This window comes from Ranitomeya imitator, chromosome 3, assembly GCF_032444005.1.
Source record: "Ranitomeya imitator isolate aRanImi1 chromosome 3, aRanImi1.pri, whole genome shotgun sequence".
In the NCBI taxonomy this organism is placed as follows: domain Eukaryota; kingdom Metazoa; phylum Chordata; class Amphibia; order Anura; family Dendrobatidae; genus Ranitomeya; species Ranitomeya imitator.
The window spans coordinates 301,082,376-301,099,749 of NC_091284.1; the positions used below are offsets into that span (position 1 = coordinate 301,082,376).

The following is a 17,374-nucleotide window of genomic DNA, read 5'->3' on the forward strand; positions in this document are numbered from 1 at the left end:
TATGCATTGCACCATCCTTATCCTGGAATGATTGGCGCCCATCAAAAAGCGTAAAAAAAGAAACCATTACACTTAACTTCCTGCACTCCCTCGCAGCGTCTTGTTTCGGTGCCAGCAGCTGCTTTATGCTTGTAAGCAGAGCATGGCAGGGACGTCATGCGCTGCTCATAAGTAGAGCACAACTGCCGGAATACTCACTGCAGTATGGGTTTCAACGTGGGGTTGGAAGTGCAGTGAGTATTAAATAGCGTGCACAGTGTAAGCCACCAAGCGGTCACGTGTGCTGCTACTTAACAGTAATGAATTTTCACTACTTTCCACGCTCATGGGAGTGAAGAGAGATGAATATTCATTTCTCTTACGTAGCGGCTCACGTGACCGACCGGCAACTGCAGGAGTCGGCTGCTGCAGCTGACACTGCGCGCTATTACAGAGAAATGACGATTCATTGTCAGTGATGGGAACATTAATTTCTCTTTAGCAGCAGGCACAGGAGATAGCCGCAGCAGCCAGCTCCTTAATACTGTACTTTATACTTTACCAGATTATATATTGTAATGCACTTAATGTAATTACAGCTGCTGCTTTCCAGCAAGGGAAGATACCACCCACTCCTTTTGCTCCACCTGCTGGAAGTGCCATGATTCCTCCACCACCTAGCTTAGGTAAGTACATTTTTTGTGCTGCTGCTTAAATTATGTGGCACCATGTTTTGTGTGGTTCCAAATATATTGAATGGCTGATATTTTTATTTTCCTGTTGTAGGTGGTCCTCCTCGTCCTGGTATGATGCCTGCACCTCCAATGGCAGGCCCCCCAATGATGCCAATGATGGGTCCTCCTCCACCAGGAATGATGCCAGTAGGACATGGTACGCTGATAAGTTTTCTTCACCCACTGCCTAAACATATAATCAGATTGCATTGAAAATCGATGCCCCCATCTATATCAAAACTGGAAAACAGGGCTGCAAATGACAAGTAAGGTGCAAGACCGTAGGTACATTAAATATCGCCCCATAATTCATTAGAAGTTCGTTTACAATCATCATGGTGATTTTGGGGTACCTTTGAACCATGCAATTAGAATTGTAAAAAAGTAAGGATATGTATTTTTTATATATAGAAGGTAAGAAGTTTTTATTCTACTTGAACCATAACAATTTTATTCCATATTTTTCCTGCAGTTGATATATGGACACTTTTTCACTGAGCATATAGTTTTTATCTCCAAATTTCTTTTACTACCGTATATACTCGAGTATAAGCTGACCCGAGTATAAGCCGACCCCCCCCCTAATTTTGCCACAAAAAACTGGGAAAACTTATTGACTCGAGTATAAGCCTAGGGTGGAAATGCAGCATTTACCGGTGAATTTCAAAAATAAAAATAATCATTATTTCCCCATAGCTGTGCCATATAGTGCTCTGCACCGTTCATATTGCCCCATTGATGCTGCACAGATGCCCCATATAGTACTGTGTGCCGTTCATATTGCCCCATAGATGCTGCACAGATGCCCCATATAGTGCTGTGTGCCGTTCATATTGCCCCATAGATGCTGCACAGATGCCCCATATAGTGCTCTGCACCGTTCATATTGCCCCATAGATGCTGCACAGATGCCCCATATAGTGCTGTGTGCCGTTCATATTGCCCCATAGATGCTGCACAGATGCCCCATATAGTGCTGTGTGCCGTTCATACTGCCCCATAGATGCTGCACAGATGCCCCATATAGTGCTGTGTGCCGTTCATACTGCCCCATAGATGCTGCACATATATCTGTGCCATGGCCGCTGCTGCTGCTGCAATAAAAAAAAAACCACATACTCACCTCTCTTGATTGCAGTTCCCAGCGTCCGGTCCCGGCGCCTCCATCTTCCCGGCGTCTCTGCTCTGACTGATCAGGCAGTGGGCGCCGCGCACACTATATGCGTCATCGCGCCCTCTGACCTGAACAGTCAAAGCGCAGACGCCGGGAAGATGGAGGCGCCGGGAAGATGGAGCGACGCCCGGCGGCTGGAACGCGGACAGGTGAATATAACATACTCACCTAGTCCCAGCGATCCTCGCGCTGTCCCTGCCTTCCTCCCCGTCTTCTGTGCTGCAGCCTCTTCCTGTCAGCGGTCACCGGCACCGCTGATTAGAGAAATGAATAGGCGGCTCCACCCCTATGGGAGGTGGAGCCGCTTATTCATTTCTGTAATGAGCGGTCCCACGTGACTGCTGAAGAGGGGAAGAAGCTGCAGCACAGAAGACGGGGAGGAAGGCAGGGACAGCGCGAGGATCGCTGGGACTAGGTAAGTATACCTCAGCGCCCTCACCCCCTCACCTGCCGACCCCACCGCTACCGTGACTCGAGTATAAGCCGAGAGGGGCACTTTCAGCCCAAAAATTTGGGCTGAAAATCTCGGCTTATACTCGAGTATATACGGTACTTATGTGGTGGTTCTGTAATTCTATTGATAGTGTGACGATGCATTACTTCAAAACCTATTAGGCCGGGTTCATATTGCGTTGACAGCAGCCCGTTCAATACATACGTTAGCGGGCTGCTGTCGACGCAAGTGCCGATGCGTCATCACGTAGAGCTAGCAGATGCTCTATCTGCGCTAGCGGTGACGGACCCGGAAACGCTGCAGCCCGCGTCTCAGGGTCCGTCACTCAATGACGGCACATCGCTGGCGCACGCCCATTGGCGATGCGTCCGACATAGGACATAATGGCGGCGTTGGCGGACTGTGTTACACCGCGTTATGCCGCGGTGTAACATAGTCCGTCTAACGGACGCCCATAACGAAGTGTGAACCCAGCTTTAGGCCTAGTTCATCAGTTTGACAGTTTTCCAGCTTAAAACTGCTTAATGTCTGAAAGCTTTGTAAAAAAAAAAACACCAAAAATTGCACTAGTTTCTGAGAGCTTTGTCTTTATGGCCAGTGCTTGGCAGTCGCAAAGCCTGGCAAATTCATCAAAATTCACACGACTTTTATGGCATAAATTATACCAGAAATACCCTTTTCCCATTCCCACTTCCCTCACCTCCCGCCCTCTCCCCACCCTTATTTCCTTGAAAGTTGAATATATGATTATCTACAAAACACAATATTAAATTTCAAAATGCTTAATAAAAATTATTTGAAAGGAAATATACTTCAATCTTTGACTGGAGTAACCTTGAGTAACCTCACTTGTAAGATATTCAGATTTTATTGAGACGTATTCATCTCTTAATGGAAGCAGCGCTAAAGCACCAAATTCATAAACATTGACGTGCACAGTCTAAATGAATTGATTCAGTATAATATGTAAAATATATATATATACCGTGTATTTACTCGAGTATAAGCCAAGTTTTTATGCTGAAAAAGCCCCCCTCGGCTTATACTTGAGTCAGGGGCACAGGAGGCAGGAGCTGGCTGCTGTGCCTAAAACCTGTGCCTGCTGCTAAAGAGAAATTAATATTCACTGCGCTGGCAGTGAATATTCATTTCTCTTTAATCCCTTCATGACCAGAGCTTTTTTTAGTTTTTGCTCCCCTTTTTCCCAGAGGCATAACTTGTACTTTTGAACAACATCATTGGTTTTATCATGTTGTGTACTAGAAAACAGGAACAAAATTCCAAGTGCGGTGAAATTGTAAAAAAAAGGCCCATCACACACTTTTTTGTTTGGGTTTTATTTAGGTTCACTAAATGCTAAATCTGACCTAACATTATAATTCATTACAAGTTCATAGACACCAAACATGTCTAGGTTCTTAATCTAAGTGGTGAAAGAAAATTACAAACTTTGCTAAAAAAAAAACCAATTGTGCCATTTTCTGATACACGTAGCGTCACCATTTTTGTCATCTCTGGTTAGGTGAGGGCTTATTTTTTGTGTGCCGAGCTGATGTTTTTTAATGATACCATTTTGCTGCAGATACAATCTTTTGATCGCCCGTTATTGAATTTTAATGCAATGTCGCGGCGACAAAAAATCTGTAATTCTGGCGTTTATACTTTTTTTTTTTTTTTTTAATCACTACGCCATTTAGCGATCAGGTTAATCCTTTTTTTATTGATCGGGCAATTCCGTACGCGGCAATACCAAATATGTGTATGTCTGATTTTTTTTTTTTTTTTTTTATTTTGAATGGGGCAAAAGGGGGGTGATTTGAACTTTTTTATTTTTATTTATTTTTTTTTATATATTTTAAAAAAGCATTTTTCTTTAACTTTTGGCATGCTTCAATAGGCTCCCTAGGATACTAGAAGCTGCCATAGCCCGATCGAATCAGCTACATAGAGGCGATGATCAGTTCGCCTCTATGTAGCTGAATTACTGACTTGTTATGAGCGCCGACTATTGGGTGGCGCTCATAGCAAACCGCCACTGACAACTATAGAGGTCTCCAGGAGACCTTTGGTTGTCATGCCGATGAACCAATGACCCCCGATCACGTGACTGGGTCACCAGTGCGCGTATTTCTAGCCCGATGGCCGGAAGCGCGATTTTAAATGCCGCTGTCAGTTTGGCAGCGGCATTTAACTGGTTATTAGCCGCTGATGGATCGCAATTCCACACGCGGCTATTGCGGGTACATGTCAGCTGTTCAAAAAAGCTAACATGTCCCAGAAAAAATGTGGGTTCTCCGCCGGAGCCCACATCAAAGGGAGAATACTGACATTGGCGTACTGTTACTCCCGAGGTGGGGTTAATAGCGGGCACAGTAGTCTTAGCTGCTGGCTTCCTGCAGCTGTTGGGTGATCACATGTGCCAGCTACTTAATGGAATGAATATTCACTGCACTCCTCACCCATGGGCATGGAGAAGAGTGAAACACATGAAACTCCTCTGCTGCAGGAAGCTGGTGACTGCCTCTACTGTGCCCACTACTAAAGAGCAATGAATACTCAATACCTTGTTGTAAGCAGTGCATGATGTTCCTGCCATGCATTGCTTATAAGCATAAATCAGCCTGTGGCATCAGAACAAGACGCTGCGAGGGAGCGCAGGAAATTTAAGTAGAATGGTTTATTTTTTCTTTCATGTTTTTCTGGTGGGTGCCATGCATACCAGCATAGCAAAATAGGAGAAAGAGATACAGTAAAGCTATGTGCGCACGTTGCAGATTTGCATGGGGAAATTTCTGCATCTCTTGACAGAAAACGCAGTGGAAATGCCGCGCATTTTTTATGCGGATTTTCATGCATTTTTGTAAATCCTTAGAGCTAAATAAAGATATATTATTTAAAAAAAAATTGTGATGTAATTTCCTTGCTCAACCTCTTCAGCCAGTCATCCTCATTAATATTAAATAGACACACACATCAGCCTATGTAGGATCATTAACATACATGTAATTAACCTATATATGCTTTAACAGAAAAGCAACTGTCAGAAATCTGCTTGAAATGCAATATCTGTTTATTTAAAAAATAAAATAAAATTGCTTGAGCAACCGCATAATTTTAATAACCAGCAGAGGGAAAGCTGAGGGCAGATGTTAATATTTTGGGAGGGAGCCAATAGCCATAAAGGTCACTGCTGTTTGCTTAGCTCACTGCTGTTTGCTTAGCTTTTACTGGCTAGCTTACAGAGGAACTCCAGAAAAAAATTGAGATGGGGTCCCCCTATAAAATCGAACCAGCAAAAGTTAGGCAGACTGCTTCGAGCTGATATCAATAGCCTGGGAAGGAACCATGGATATTGGCAAAAACCTCAGCTCTCAGCCACCCCAAAAATGGTGCATCATATAGATGCTCCAATTCTGGCACTTAGCCTCGCTCTTCCCACTTACCCTGTAGCGGTGGCAAGTGGGGTTCATATTTGTGGTGTTGATGTCACCTTTGTATTGTCAGGTAACATCAAGCCCATATCTTACTAATGGAGAGGCGTCTACAAGACAGCTATCCATTACTAACCCCATAGTTACATGGTAAATAAAGACACGGTCAGAATAAAGTCCTTTTTTTTTTAAATAATCACACAGACTCCTTTATTGAATCAAAATTTACCATACTTGCTAAATGCCTAATCCCCGACGCCTTCGTCTTCTGCAACAAAAGTAAAATAATAAACCAACATATAATACTCCCGGTCTGCCATAGTCCATTTAACCCTCCGTCACATACAACTGATCTGACAGGCGCTTCTCTTTTACTTTCATTTCTCCTTCCTCACCAGATTGTGAGGAAACCCCCTCCCTCCAGGTAGTCTCCTGTCTCTTGAAGGTCTGTGAAACCTGATATCACAGTTGGATTTCAGAGCTTCAGGGGAGAGGATATAGCTGCACAGATCTCTCAGGCTCATTGTATTTGAATACGTCACATTCAGTAAGGTTGGTATTTTATGTTTTTATTCATCACAATAGTTTATTTAGCTTGTTTATGAATGTATAGCACAAAATGTGATGATATTTCATAGAAATAAGGGAGATTTTATAAAAGAAAGTGTGCTGCTCAGGCATATACAGTAGTTCTCTAACATATTCCTTCTCTTGCTTCAGATTATCTGCTGAAATGGAGAGGAAAATGTACAATTTATCCAAACAACTTGATGTTGAGGAAGTAACAAACATGCTGTTAGATGATAGAGACCTCACACTGAATGAGGATTTAGGAGAGGAAAGTGAGATTGATTCTCATGATGAGGTGGAAGAATGTGTCCTGGATTCTGAAACAGAGCAAGATGGTGACAGTGGTGAGGATGAAGAAGTTGGATCATATTATATTGGAAAAGATAAAAATACTAAATGGAACAAGAAGCCATTCCAGAAAAAACGTAGGGAACCTTTAAACATTATTACTCACCTTCCTGCAGTAATAGGAACTGCACGTAATGCAAAAACTGCAGTTGAATGCTGGAACAGTATATTTACAGATGACATTCTGGACTCTATTGTCACATATACCAACCAATATATAGACATTATAAAGGACAAGTACATCTGCAACAGAACCATCAAGCCCACAGATGAAATAGAACTGCGTGCTTTTTTTGGATTACTGTACCTTGCAGGAGCTTATAGGGCAAATAGACAAAGTTTGGAGGAACTTTGGGGTAAAGATGGGGATGGAGTTGAAAAATTTAGCCTTGTTATGTCCATAAACAGATTCAAGATTCTAATTCGTTGCCTTCGGTTTGACGACAGAACTACCCGAACCGAACGCAAAACACATGACCGACTTGCTCCAATTCGTGATATATTTCAAAGATTTGTTGTAAACTGTAAACAAAGTTATTACCCTGGAGAGAATCTCACTATTGACGAAATGCTCCCTGGTTTTCGTGGTAGATGTGCCTTTCGTCAATATATTCCATCAAAGCCAAACAAATATGGAATAAAAATTTATGCCCTTGTTGATGCCAGTAAGACCTACACTTACAACCTGGAAGTTTATGCAGGAAAACAACCAGAAGGTCCTTACTGTGTGAGCAACAAACCCATTGATGTTGTAAAAAGACTGGCTGAACCCTTATTTGGATCGGGTCACAATATTACAGCTGACAATTGGTTTACAAGTTGTGAGCTGATTGATTATCTGAAAATTCAGAAGCTGTCATATGTGGGAACTGTAAGAAAAAACAAAAGGGAATTGCCGCCACAGTTTGTAAGTGTGAAAGAGAGACAACAGTACAGCAGTATGTTTGCATTCCATAATGGAAAGGCTTTAGTTTCCTATGTACCACATGCCAAAAAAATCGTACTTCTTCTATCAACACTTCATGATGATGCTGCCATCGATCCTGGGACTGGGGCAGAAAAAAAACCGGAGATAATTACATTTTACAATGCCACCAAAGGGGGTGTGGATACAGCAGATCAGATGTGCTCCACTTTCAACGTCAGCAGAAACATCAAATGCTGGCCAATGGTCATATTTTTTGCTATGTTGAATTTGGGTGGTATAAATTCACAAGTAATTTATCTTGAAAACAAGCTTGAACCACTCCGTAGACGATTGTATCTGAAAAAATTGGCCCATGAACTAGTACTTGGAGAGCTACGCAGGAGAAGCGTGAAAACAATCGGTATCCCCTCTCGCCTTCAAGTTCAGCTCAAAAGGTTCCGCCCAGAAGATGATGGTGAAAAGTCACCATCTGCACCACCTCACAAAAGAAGGAGATGCACCACCTGCCAAACGGAAAGCGGAACCAGAAGGCTTTCAAATTATGAATGTCTCAAATGTCATAAAGCAATTTGCCTGACACATGCAAAAATGGTGTGTAATTCTTGCTATTTGCTCTGCAAGTGTGACTTTTCTGGGGAAACCTCAGCATCTACTTCTGATTGAATATGTTTTTAATAGTACTTAAGGTACCTTAAAATTAAGTTTGTGTTCAAAAATTTTCTTTGTACATTTTTTTGAGAGAGTCGAACTGGGGACTATTTGGCGGGAGTTTTGAAAAGTTTGTATTTCATAGTTATTAGTTTTATGTTAAGTAAATGTTTTTTTTTGCAACTGATTATGTGTAGTCTCTTTTATTACATCCCTATGAAGGTCACTGATCACTTTTAGAGCACTGAAATTGCAAACATTAGATATTATAGGTATTTTTCCAGCAGGCGCCTGACAGGCACATTGTATGTGAACTCGTTAGTCTGAATATTGTATGTGACGGAGGGTTAATACAAAGTGTGCCACGACTATCTCACGCGTAGAACAGTCACATTGGGAGATGTGACCGCTCTACCCGGCCTCCGGCGATACACTGACAGGAGGTGATGGCTTCCGCAGTGTATCACTGCGCTTCCGTGAGAGTTCACCGGAGTTCATCATCTGATCAGCACAGGTGCTCTCGCTTACGGCACCGCTTCGTGAGAACTTTCCAACACAGCGGTGCCGTAATTGAGAGCACTGTAGCTGATCAGCTGACGAACTCAAGACAGATACGCATGCACACAGACGCCCGCAGCTGTGATTAGAGGACAAAAGCTTACCTCCAGTCTCTGGTGTTTGCTTATAAGACTACTCCCATCAGCCCATGCCTGTTGCCGCTAATAACAGCCTTCCCCTGCGGTCTAAATAAACAAATTAAAAAGAAACAGTGTGGGTTCCCCTGTATTTTTGATAATCAGCCAAGCAAAACTCACAGCTGGGGGCTGCATCCCTCAGCTGTCGGTGTTGGCAAGGCTGGTTACCAAGAATAGAAGTCCCTTTGATTTTTGACAACCAGCCATCTCAGGCTGATAAGGGGCAATGCATATTGCCCACCCTTTCTCCCCCCCCCCCCCACCAAGCCTAAAAATAGCAGCCCACAGTTGCCCAGAAAAAGCACATCTATTAGATGCGTCAATTCTGGTGCTTTGCCTGACTTTTCACACTTGCCCTGTGTTGGTGGCAAGTGGGGTTCATATTGGTGGGTTGTTGTTCGTTGACTTTAAGCCCACTGCTTAGTAATTGAGGAGCGTGTATAAGACGCCTATCCATTACTAATCCTATAATAGTATTATTATTATTATTATTATTTATTATTATAGCGCCATTTATTCCATGGCGCTTTACATGTGAGGAGGGGTATACATAATAAAACAAGTACAATAATCTTGAAAAATACAAGTCACAACTGGTACAGGAGGAGAGAGGACCCTGCCCGCGAGGGCTCACAATCTACAAGGGATGGGTGAGGATACAGTAGGTGAGGGTAGAGCTGGTCGTGCAGCGGTTTGGTCAATCGGTGGTTACTGCAGGTTGTAGGCTTGTCGGAAGAGGTGGGTCTTCAGGTTCTTTTTGAAGGTTTCGATGGTAGGCGAGAGTCTGATATGTTGTGGTAGAGCATTCCAGAGTAGGGGGGATGCACGAGAGAAATCTTGTATGCGATTGTGGGAAGAGGAGATAATAGGGGAGTAGAGAAGGAGATCTTGTGAGGATCGGAGGTTGCGTGCAGGAAAGTACCGGGAGACGAGGTCACAGATGTATGGAGGAGACAGGTTGTGGATGGCTTTATATGTCATGGTTAGGCTTTTGTACTGGAGTCTCTGGGTGATGGGGAGCCAGTGCAGGGATTGACAGAGGGGAGAGGCCGGGGAATAGCGGGGGGACAGGTGGATTAGTCGGGCAGCAGAGTTTAGAATAGATTGGAGGGGTGCAAGAGTGTTAGAGGGGAGGCCACAGAGCAGGAGGTTACAGTAGTCAAGGCGGGAGATGATGAGGGCATGTATTGTAAATAAACACACATCCAGAGTCAACTCTTATATTTTAAGTAAAAAAAAAATTATACTTTTCCTTTTGTTTTAAAAACAACAACAAGCATAGTTATACTCCCCTAACGCCCATTCCATTGAATCCATGGTCTTCTGTTAAAAAAAAAAAAAAAAAAAAAAAGTTTTCAACTTGGACTTTGCCAACATGCAATCATTCAGGCTGAGAACCACTGGGAAATGAGCTGCTGCGAGCTCAGCCTCACTGACTAACGGTGACGTCATCGAGGTTACCACAGGTCACAGGAAAAGTTGTTGTCCAGTTTGTTTTGAATACGCCGATACCCCATATGTGAGGGGGGACCACTGTTTGGGCACACATCAGGGCTCGGAAGGGAAATAGTGATGTTTTAAAATGCAGACTTTGATGGAATGGTCTGCAGGCGTCATGTTGCGTTTGCAGAGCCCCTGATGGACCAGTAGAAACACCCCCGCAAGTGACCCCATTTTGGAAACTAGACCCCCTAAGGAGCTTATCTAGATGTGTGGTGAGTACTATGAATCCCTAAGTGCTTCATAGAAGTTTATAACGCAGAACCGTGAAAATTAAAAAAAAAAAAAAAAACTTTTTTTTTTTCACAAAAATGATTTTTTAGCCCCCAATTTTTTTATTTTCCCAAGGTTAACAGGAGACATTACACCCCAAAAGTTGTCCAAATTGTTCTGAGTACACTGATGCCCTATATGTGGGCGTAAACCACTGGGCGCACAGGAGAGCTCAGAAGGGAGGGAGTACCATTTGACTTGACCCCTTTATGTACCTAAACAGTGGAAACCCCCCGATTCTAACTCCAACCCTAACCCCAAAACACCTTTAACCCTAATCCCAACCCTAACGCTAATCCCAATCCTAATCCCAATACACCCCTAATCCCATCTCTAACCCTAACTTTAGCCCAACTCGAACCCTAATGGGAAAATGTAAATAAATACATTTTCTTTATTTTATTATTTTTCCCTAAGAGAGTAATAAAGGGAGGGTTAATTACTTTTTTTTTAGACCCTATCACAGTGACCAAAATGAACCAGTAGAAAAAATCTTCCTATAGGTGCCGGCCGGCAGATGTCGGCGGGCGCACTGCGCATGCACCCGCCATTTTCTTACCAGAAGAAGACGCCAGCAGCCATTGGGGAAAGCAGGAGGATCCAGCAATCACATCAGAGGACAAAGAAATTAAATGGCAAATCACGTTTTTTTTTTTTTTAGGCGGTTGCCATTATACGATTAATAACGGCGATCGCAACCCCGGGGGTCGGTAAAAACCGACCCGAATCATGTTCTCTGGGGTCTCGGCTACCCCTAGCAGATGAAACCCCAGAGAAAATCCAACTCTGGGGTGCGCTATACACATTAATTAATGGCACTGTGGTTAAGTACTCTTAACTACCGCCGTTAAATGGCGTATCGGCGGTCGTTAAGGGGTTAATGTGAACAAAATGAACTTTTTTGAATTTACCAAATGGCTGCAATGAAACAGCGTGAAAAATTTAAAAAGGTCTGAATACTTTCCGCACCCACTGTATATATATATCTATATAATTTATTATGGATATGTACTCACACACTCTTTGGACATATGGTTGCTGACCACTTTCTTTTGCCCCCACAATTAGGTCCTGGTATGAGACCGCCAATGGGAGCTCACATGCCAATGATGCCTGGTCCTCCTATGATGCGTCCACCTGTACGACCCATGATGCTGCAGTCTCGCCCTGGCATGGCACGTCCTGACCGATAGACCAAATCAACAGCTCAATCTCCATAGCAAATACGTTGGCAAAGCTTTTGACCGAGTTTTAGTAATTTTGACGTGTTGATGTCTCCAATATTTCTCACTATGGAAATTTCCAATTTAGAGGTTGTCTAAAGTTCATAAATGGGTAAAATTGTTAGTAAGAGCAAGCAACTTTGCAATTTAACTTGTAAATGTAAAACTATTATTTTGGCTCTAAAGGTCAGAGAGATTTAATAATACCAGCCTGAGAGTACAGTTTGGACCAGTGGCGTATACATGAAATCTTCAGGAGCACTCTGCCAACATTAAAGGGATTTGCTTCTCATCATGAATCTGCATCCTGCTTTAAATGCTATTGGATTATGTATCCATTAAAACAGAATTATTTTTTTTTTTTGTCCTTGTCGTACCTGACTTTAAAACATTATTTGAAACTGCATGGTTCTGTATATGACCAGCCTCAGCGCACATGGTATTATATAAGTTGGCCAAATTCGCAGAACAAGCTAGTACAGTACCTTATTTTTGTCATTCAAAATGTTTTTTTTATTAAAGATTGTGTAATAAGTTGTTTTTTTCTTTTTTTTTCATTTCATGGTGTTTAAAAAGTAGTTCTATTGATAATTTTTATTCATGTTTGCAAGTACACTTGCAAGGCCACGCAAGCATTGGCAATAAATCATTTGACAACTGAGTTGCATTACACTTTCATTTCATTTTTCAGCTACCCCATGCATTCATGCCCTTACATTTATCCACCTAATTCCCAGCCAAAATTTCTTCTTTGATTTTGATGCACTTGATGGGTTTAGGGCACGTTCTCATTCTGCATTTAAATCAGACAAGTGCAATACAATAAATCTGCTTGCACTCTAACTAATGTTCTTCAATGAGTCAGTGGTATTCTGCAATTTATTTAAAAAAAAAAATTCTCATCTGCAATCTGGATGAGAAAAACAATTGCAGCATACCGCGAGTGGCCGCATATATCAGACAGGACTCACCAATGCAGTTAAATGGGAGCAAGAATAAAAATCATATGGCACACGGACTATGTGTGTGCCGTCCAACTTTTATGCACACATCTCATAAAAAAACCGACATTTCATCAGCTAAACACAGTAAATTCACAGCCCGATCTGACAGAATAGAGATATGTCAGTGATACACTATAAACATAAGGATGAATGACCTTGGGGACATCAAAACATCCAACACCGCTGAGACACCATCACGTGTTTCTCAACGCAGTGATCCTGAACACTGCCCCCGTCCCTTATGGGAAATATGCAAATGCATGTAGAACGCATGTAGAATGCATTTCTCAACGCAAGCAATAAATAGCCAGGTCTTTCACCGGGAAGGAACAACCACGGGAAGGGCAGCATCCAAAAGGAAAACCACCTATGCCAAAACATGGTATCCATCCACAGACAGCTGTTTCGGGGTATTTGCCCCTCATAGGTGGTTTTCATTTTTGGATGCTGCCCTTCCCGTGGTTGTTCCTTCCCGGTGAAAGACCTGGCTATTTATTGCTTGCGTTGAGAAACACGTGATGGTGTCTCCGCGGCTTTTCTACATGCATTTGCATATTTCCCATAAGGGACAGGGGCAGTGTTCAGGATCACTGCGTTGAGAAACACGTGATGGGGTCTCCGCGGTGTTGGATGTTTTGATCTCCCCGAGGTCATTCATCCTTATGTTTATAGTCCTTTTACCAGGCACTGCTCCTATTAGCCAGTTTCCTACTCCACACTGATGAGGGGCAAATAAACCGAAACAGCTGTCTGTGGATGGATACCATGTTTTGGCATAGGTGGTTTTCCTTTTTGGATGCTGCCCTTCCCGTGGTTGTTCCTTCCCGGTCACCTTCCACGACGGCATAAGAGGATGTCTCCATTCCCTAATGGGGGAGAGGAAGCACAAAGAGGTTAAAAGGCCCCTCCTGTTGTGAATTCTGTGGCAGAGCTCCCTCCTGTGGTCACAAGTGGTACTTCGGCTGGTTCTCTCTGTGAGCTTCCGTTGGTGGAGGAAAGTGGTACTGCGGCTTCTGAGTTAACTTCCTCAGGTGATGTGGTGAAGTCGTTAGGTGCTGCTCTATTTAACTCCACCTAGTGCTTTGATCCTGGCCTCCAGTCAATGTTCTAGTACTGGACCTGTTTCCTCCTGGATCGTTCCTGTGGCCTGCTGCTCTGCATAGCGAAGTTCCTCTTTGCTATTTGTTTGCTGTTTTTTTCTGTCCAGCTTGTCAATTTGTTTTTTACTGCTTGCTGGAAGCTCTGGGACGCAGAGGGTGTACTTCCGTGCCGTTAGTTCGGTACGGAGGGTCTTTTTGCCCCCTTTGCGTGGTTGTTTGTAGGGTTTTGTGTTTACCGCAAAGTTACCTTTCCTATCCTCGCTCTGTTCAGAAAGTTGGGCCTCACTTTGCTAAATCTATTTCATCTCTACGTTTGTCTTTTCATCTTAACTCACAGTCATTATATGTGGGGGCTGCCTTTTCATTTGGGGTATTTCTCTGAGGCAAGGTAGGCTTATTTTCTATCTTCAGGCTAGCTAGTTTCTCAGGCCGTGCCGAGTTGCATAGGGAGCGTTAGGCGCAATCCACGGCTGCCTTTAGTGTGGTTGGAGAGGATTGGGGATTGCGGTCAACAGAGTTCCCACGTCTCAGAGCTTGTTCTTGTTTTTTGGGTTATTGCCAGGTCACTGTATGTGCGCTGACCTCTATGTCCATTGTGGTACTGAATTACCTTTCATAACACCCTCCTACCTCCAAATCGCCAGTGTCTTTCCTGTTCCCCATGGGGCATGGAGAGGTTGTTCTATGCTGTGTGGCCGGTGACCACGGTATACCTGTTTTTCCAACCGGGCAGTGGTGGTCATGGGCTCTGCCTTCCTCTACATGATGCGCTGCTCCCGTCTCCTCTGGACTCGGAACCTGTCCTGGCCCAGCCGAGCCTCATTGAGGTAAAGCGGGCCGGTGATCCCCGGCATTGTCCTCCTGAGCTCACCGCCATTTTCCTCATCCTCCTGCTGTCTCGGTGTCCCAGACGTGGCGTCGGCGGTTCTCGCGCGTCACTTCCGGTTTCTGCGTTCCACCCTGTGGAACGCGCACACTTCCTGGTGTGGCCTTGTTCCGGCCTCCGGACCTCCAGACACCGCAGATGTCGCGCCTTTCCAGGTGGAGGCCTGCCTTTGGACCTGAGGAAGAGGAGGGGACTGATTTCACCTGCGCTGGGGGCTGGGTTTATTGCTACATAAACCAGCCCGAAGACACCTCCAGGTAAGGCTACTTTCACACTGGCGTTTTTTGCCAGACGTCACAATGCGTCGTTTATGGCAAAAAACGCATCCTGCAAAGTTGTTTGCAGGATGCGTTTTTGCCCCATAGATTAACATTAGCGACGCTTTGCCACACGTCGCAACCGTCGTGCGACGGTTGCGCCGTGTTGTGGCGGACCGCCGGGAGCAAAAAACGTTGCATGTAACGTTTTTTGCTCCGGACGGACCGCTTTTTCCGACCGCGCATGCGCGGACGGAACTCCGCCCCCACCTCCCCGCACCTCACAAAGGGGCAGCGGATGCACCGGAGAAATGCATCCGCTGCACCCGTTGTGCAGTGCGTGAAACGCTAGCGTCGGAATCTCTGCCCGACGCATTGTGACGGGGAGATTCCGCCGCTAGTGTGAAAGTAGCCTAAGACTGATCTCTCAGTATGGATGGTGCTTCCTGCCCTGCATCTGTAGAGCCCAGCGCTGCCCCAGCTCCAGTAAGTCTGTCGCGGGGTGGGTCCGAGCCCTGGGTTATAGGGGCCCCTTTAGTTCCTGACTCCTCTCTCCCTCTATTTTAGGGAGACAAGTCTGCCCAGAAAAACCCGGCCAGAAAAACAGCAAAATGTGCAATCTGCAGTTTGAAGCTTCCCTCCTTATGGGAGAAGAAACTGTGTCAAGCCTACACGGACAAAATCGTTAGAGCCGAGCAGCCTTCCCTGCTCGAAGAAATCCGTACGCTTGTCAGAAGTGAAGTACAATCTTCCTTAGCTGCCTTCAATCCTCCTATGCCTCCTCCTCTACAGAATCCTTCTCCTAAAAAAAAAAAAAAGAGGATTCAAACTGAGATGACAGGGAGGTAACCCTCAGAGTCAGAATCCTCAGAGATCCTTCTCAATGATGATGACAGGCCTGAGGGACATGCTAAAATCAAACGCAATTTCCCTGATACCCCTAGAAGAATGGGGTGTAGGGCACTATTCCCGATTATTCCTGATAAAGAAACCAACAGGGGTTCCAAGAGTCATAATAAACCTGAAAGATCTGATTCGTCATATTGTATACCGCAGATTCAAGATGGAATCCGTGAAATCGGCCCCTCCCCTAATAGGTCCAGGGTTGTTTATGGTAACAATAGACCTAAAAGACGCTTACTTTCACGTACCCATTCACCCCCGTCACAGGAAATATCTCGGGTTTGCAATTCAATTCAATCAGCAAGTGAGACACTTTCAATTCAACATGCTCCCTTTTGGAATCTCTTCAGCTCCAAGAGTTTTCTCAAGGATAATGGCAGAGACAGTGTCTCATATCCGCAGACAGAGAATCTGTATCATCCCTTACCTGGACGATCTGCTGATAGCCACCTCAGCTCAGGTTCTCACCAATCATGTTACGAGAACCTTAGACATTCTCAAAACATGAGGGTGGCTCCCAAATCTAAAAAAATCCCAATTACAACCTTCCAAAACAAGAAGGTTCCTGGGAGTTCTGCTGGACTCGGTAAAACAGAAGTCCTTTCTCCCAGAAGACCATCTTCGGACCTTAACAAAAAAAGGTGAGAGATTTCAGAGAAAGCAGATCTCCAATAGTGTTGAGCATTCCGATACCGCAAGTATCGGGTATCGGCCGATATTTGCGGTATCGGAATTCCGATATTTCCCGCGTATCAGATACCGGAATCGGAAGTTCCCAGAATTCAAACTGCACGCAGCAGCCAATGAGGAATGAATGGAAGTGTGGGCACATCCTGTTTAGCATGGTGGGCATGTAACTACTGGCAAGGCTGTGATTGGCTGCTGAAATGATGTCACCATGTACTATAAAAAATGCTGCCGCCATTTTGCGCTCACTCTGCTGTGATTTCAGTTAGGGACAGGACGCTATGTTCTAACTGAGGGCCAGTGGAGATAGCTAATTGCTAAATTAGCCTTGGAAAAGCAAAATAAAGCAAACGCTGTGTGTTCACCTTGCTCTTGCCTTGCAGCGCTGTTTTAACGGCGGTCTGCAAGGTCTCTGTGTGTGTGCAGCTCACTCTGTAGTCTGTGTGCAGCAATATACCCGGTTGTATTCAGCTCAGGGGGGGTTCACACTGCCTCATACAGTTCTATCTGTCATACCGGCCTCCTCTGATCCTGCGGCCGCTTCTCCTATCAGTCCCGCTCTCTCCATTTCTCCTCGCCG

The 17,374-nt window shown here is 44.4% G+C and overlaps 1 protein-coding gene across 1 annotated transcript in view; it reads left to right on the forward strand.

The window, feature by feature from the left end:
• The window catches only part of SNRPC (small nuclear ribonucleoprotein polypeptide C), a 68,181-nt gene extending 55,563 nt beyond the window's left edge, over positions 1-12,618 (forward strand). Inside the window, exons 4-6 of the mRNA XM_069756568.1 lie at positions 579-665; positions 766-870; positions 11,803-12,618. Coding sequence (XP_069612669.1) covers positions 579-665; positions 766-870; positions 11,803-11,927 — 317 coding nt within the window. The 3' untranslated portion in view covers positions 11,928-12,618. The remainder of the gene's footprint in view (positions 1-578; positions 666-765; positions 871-11,802) is intronic.
• Positions 12,619-17,374: the final 4,756 nt, after the last annotated feature.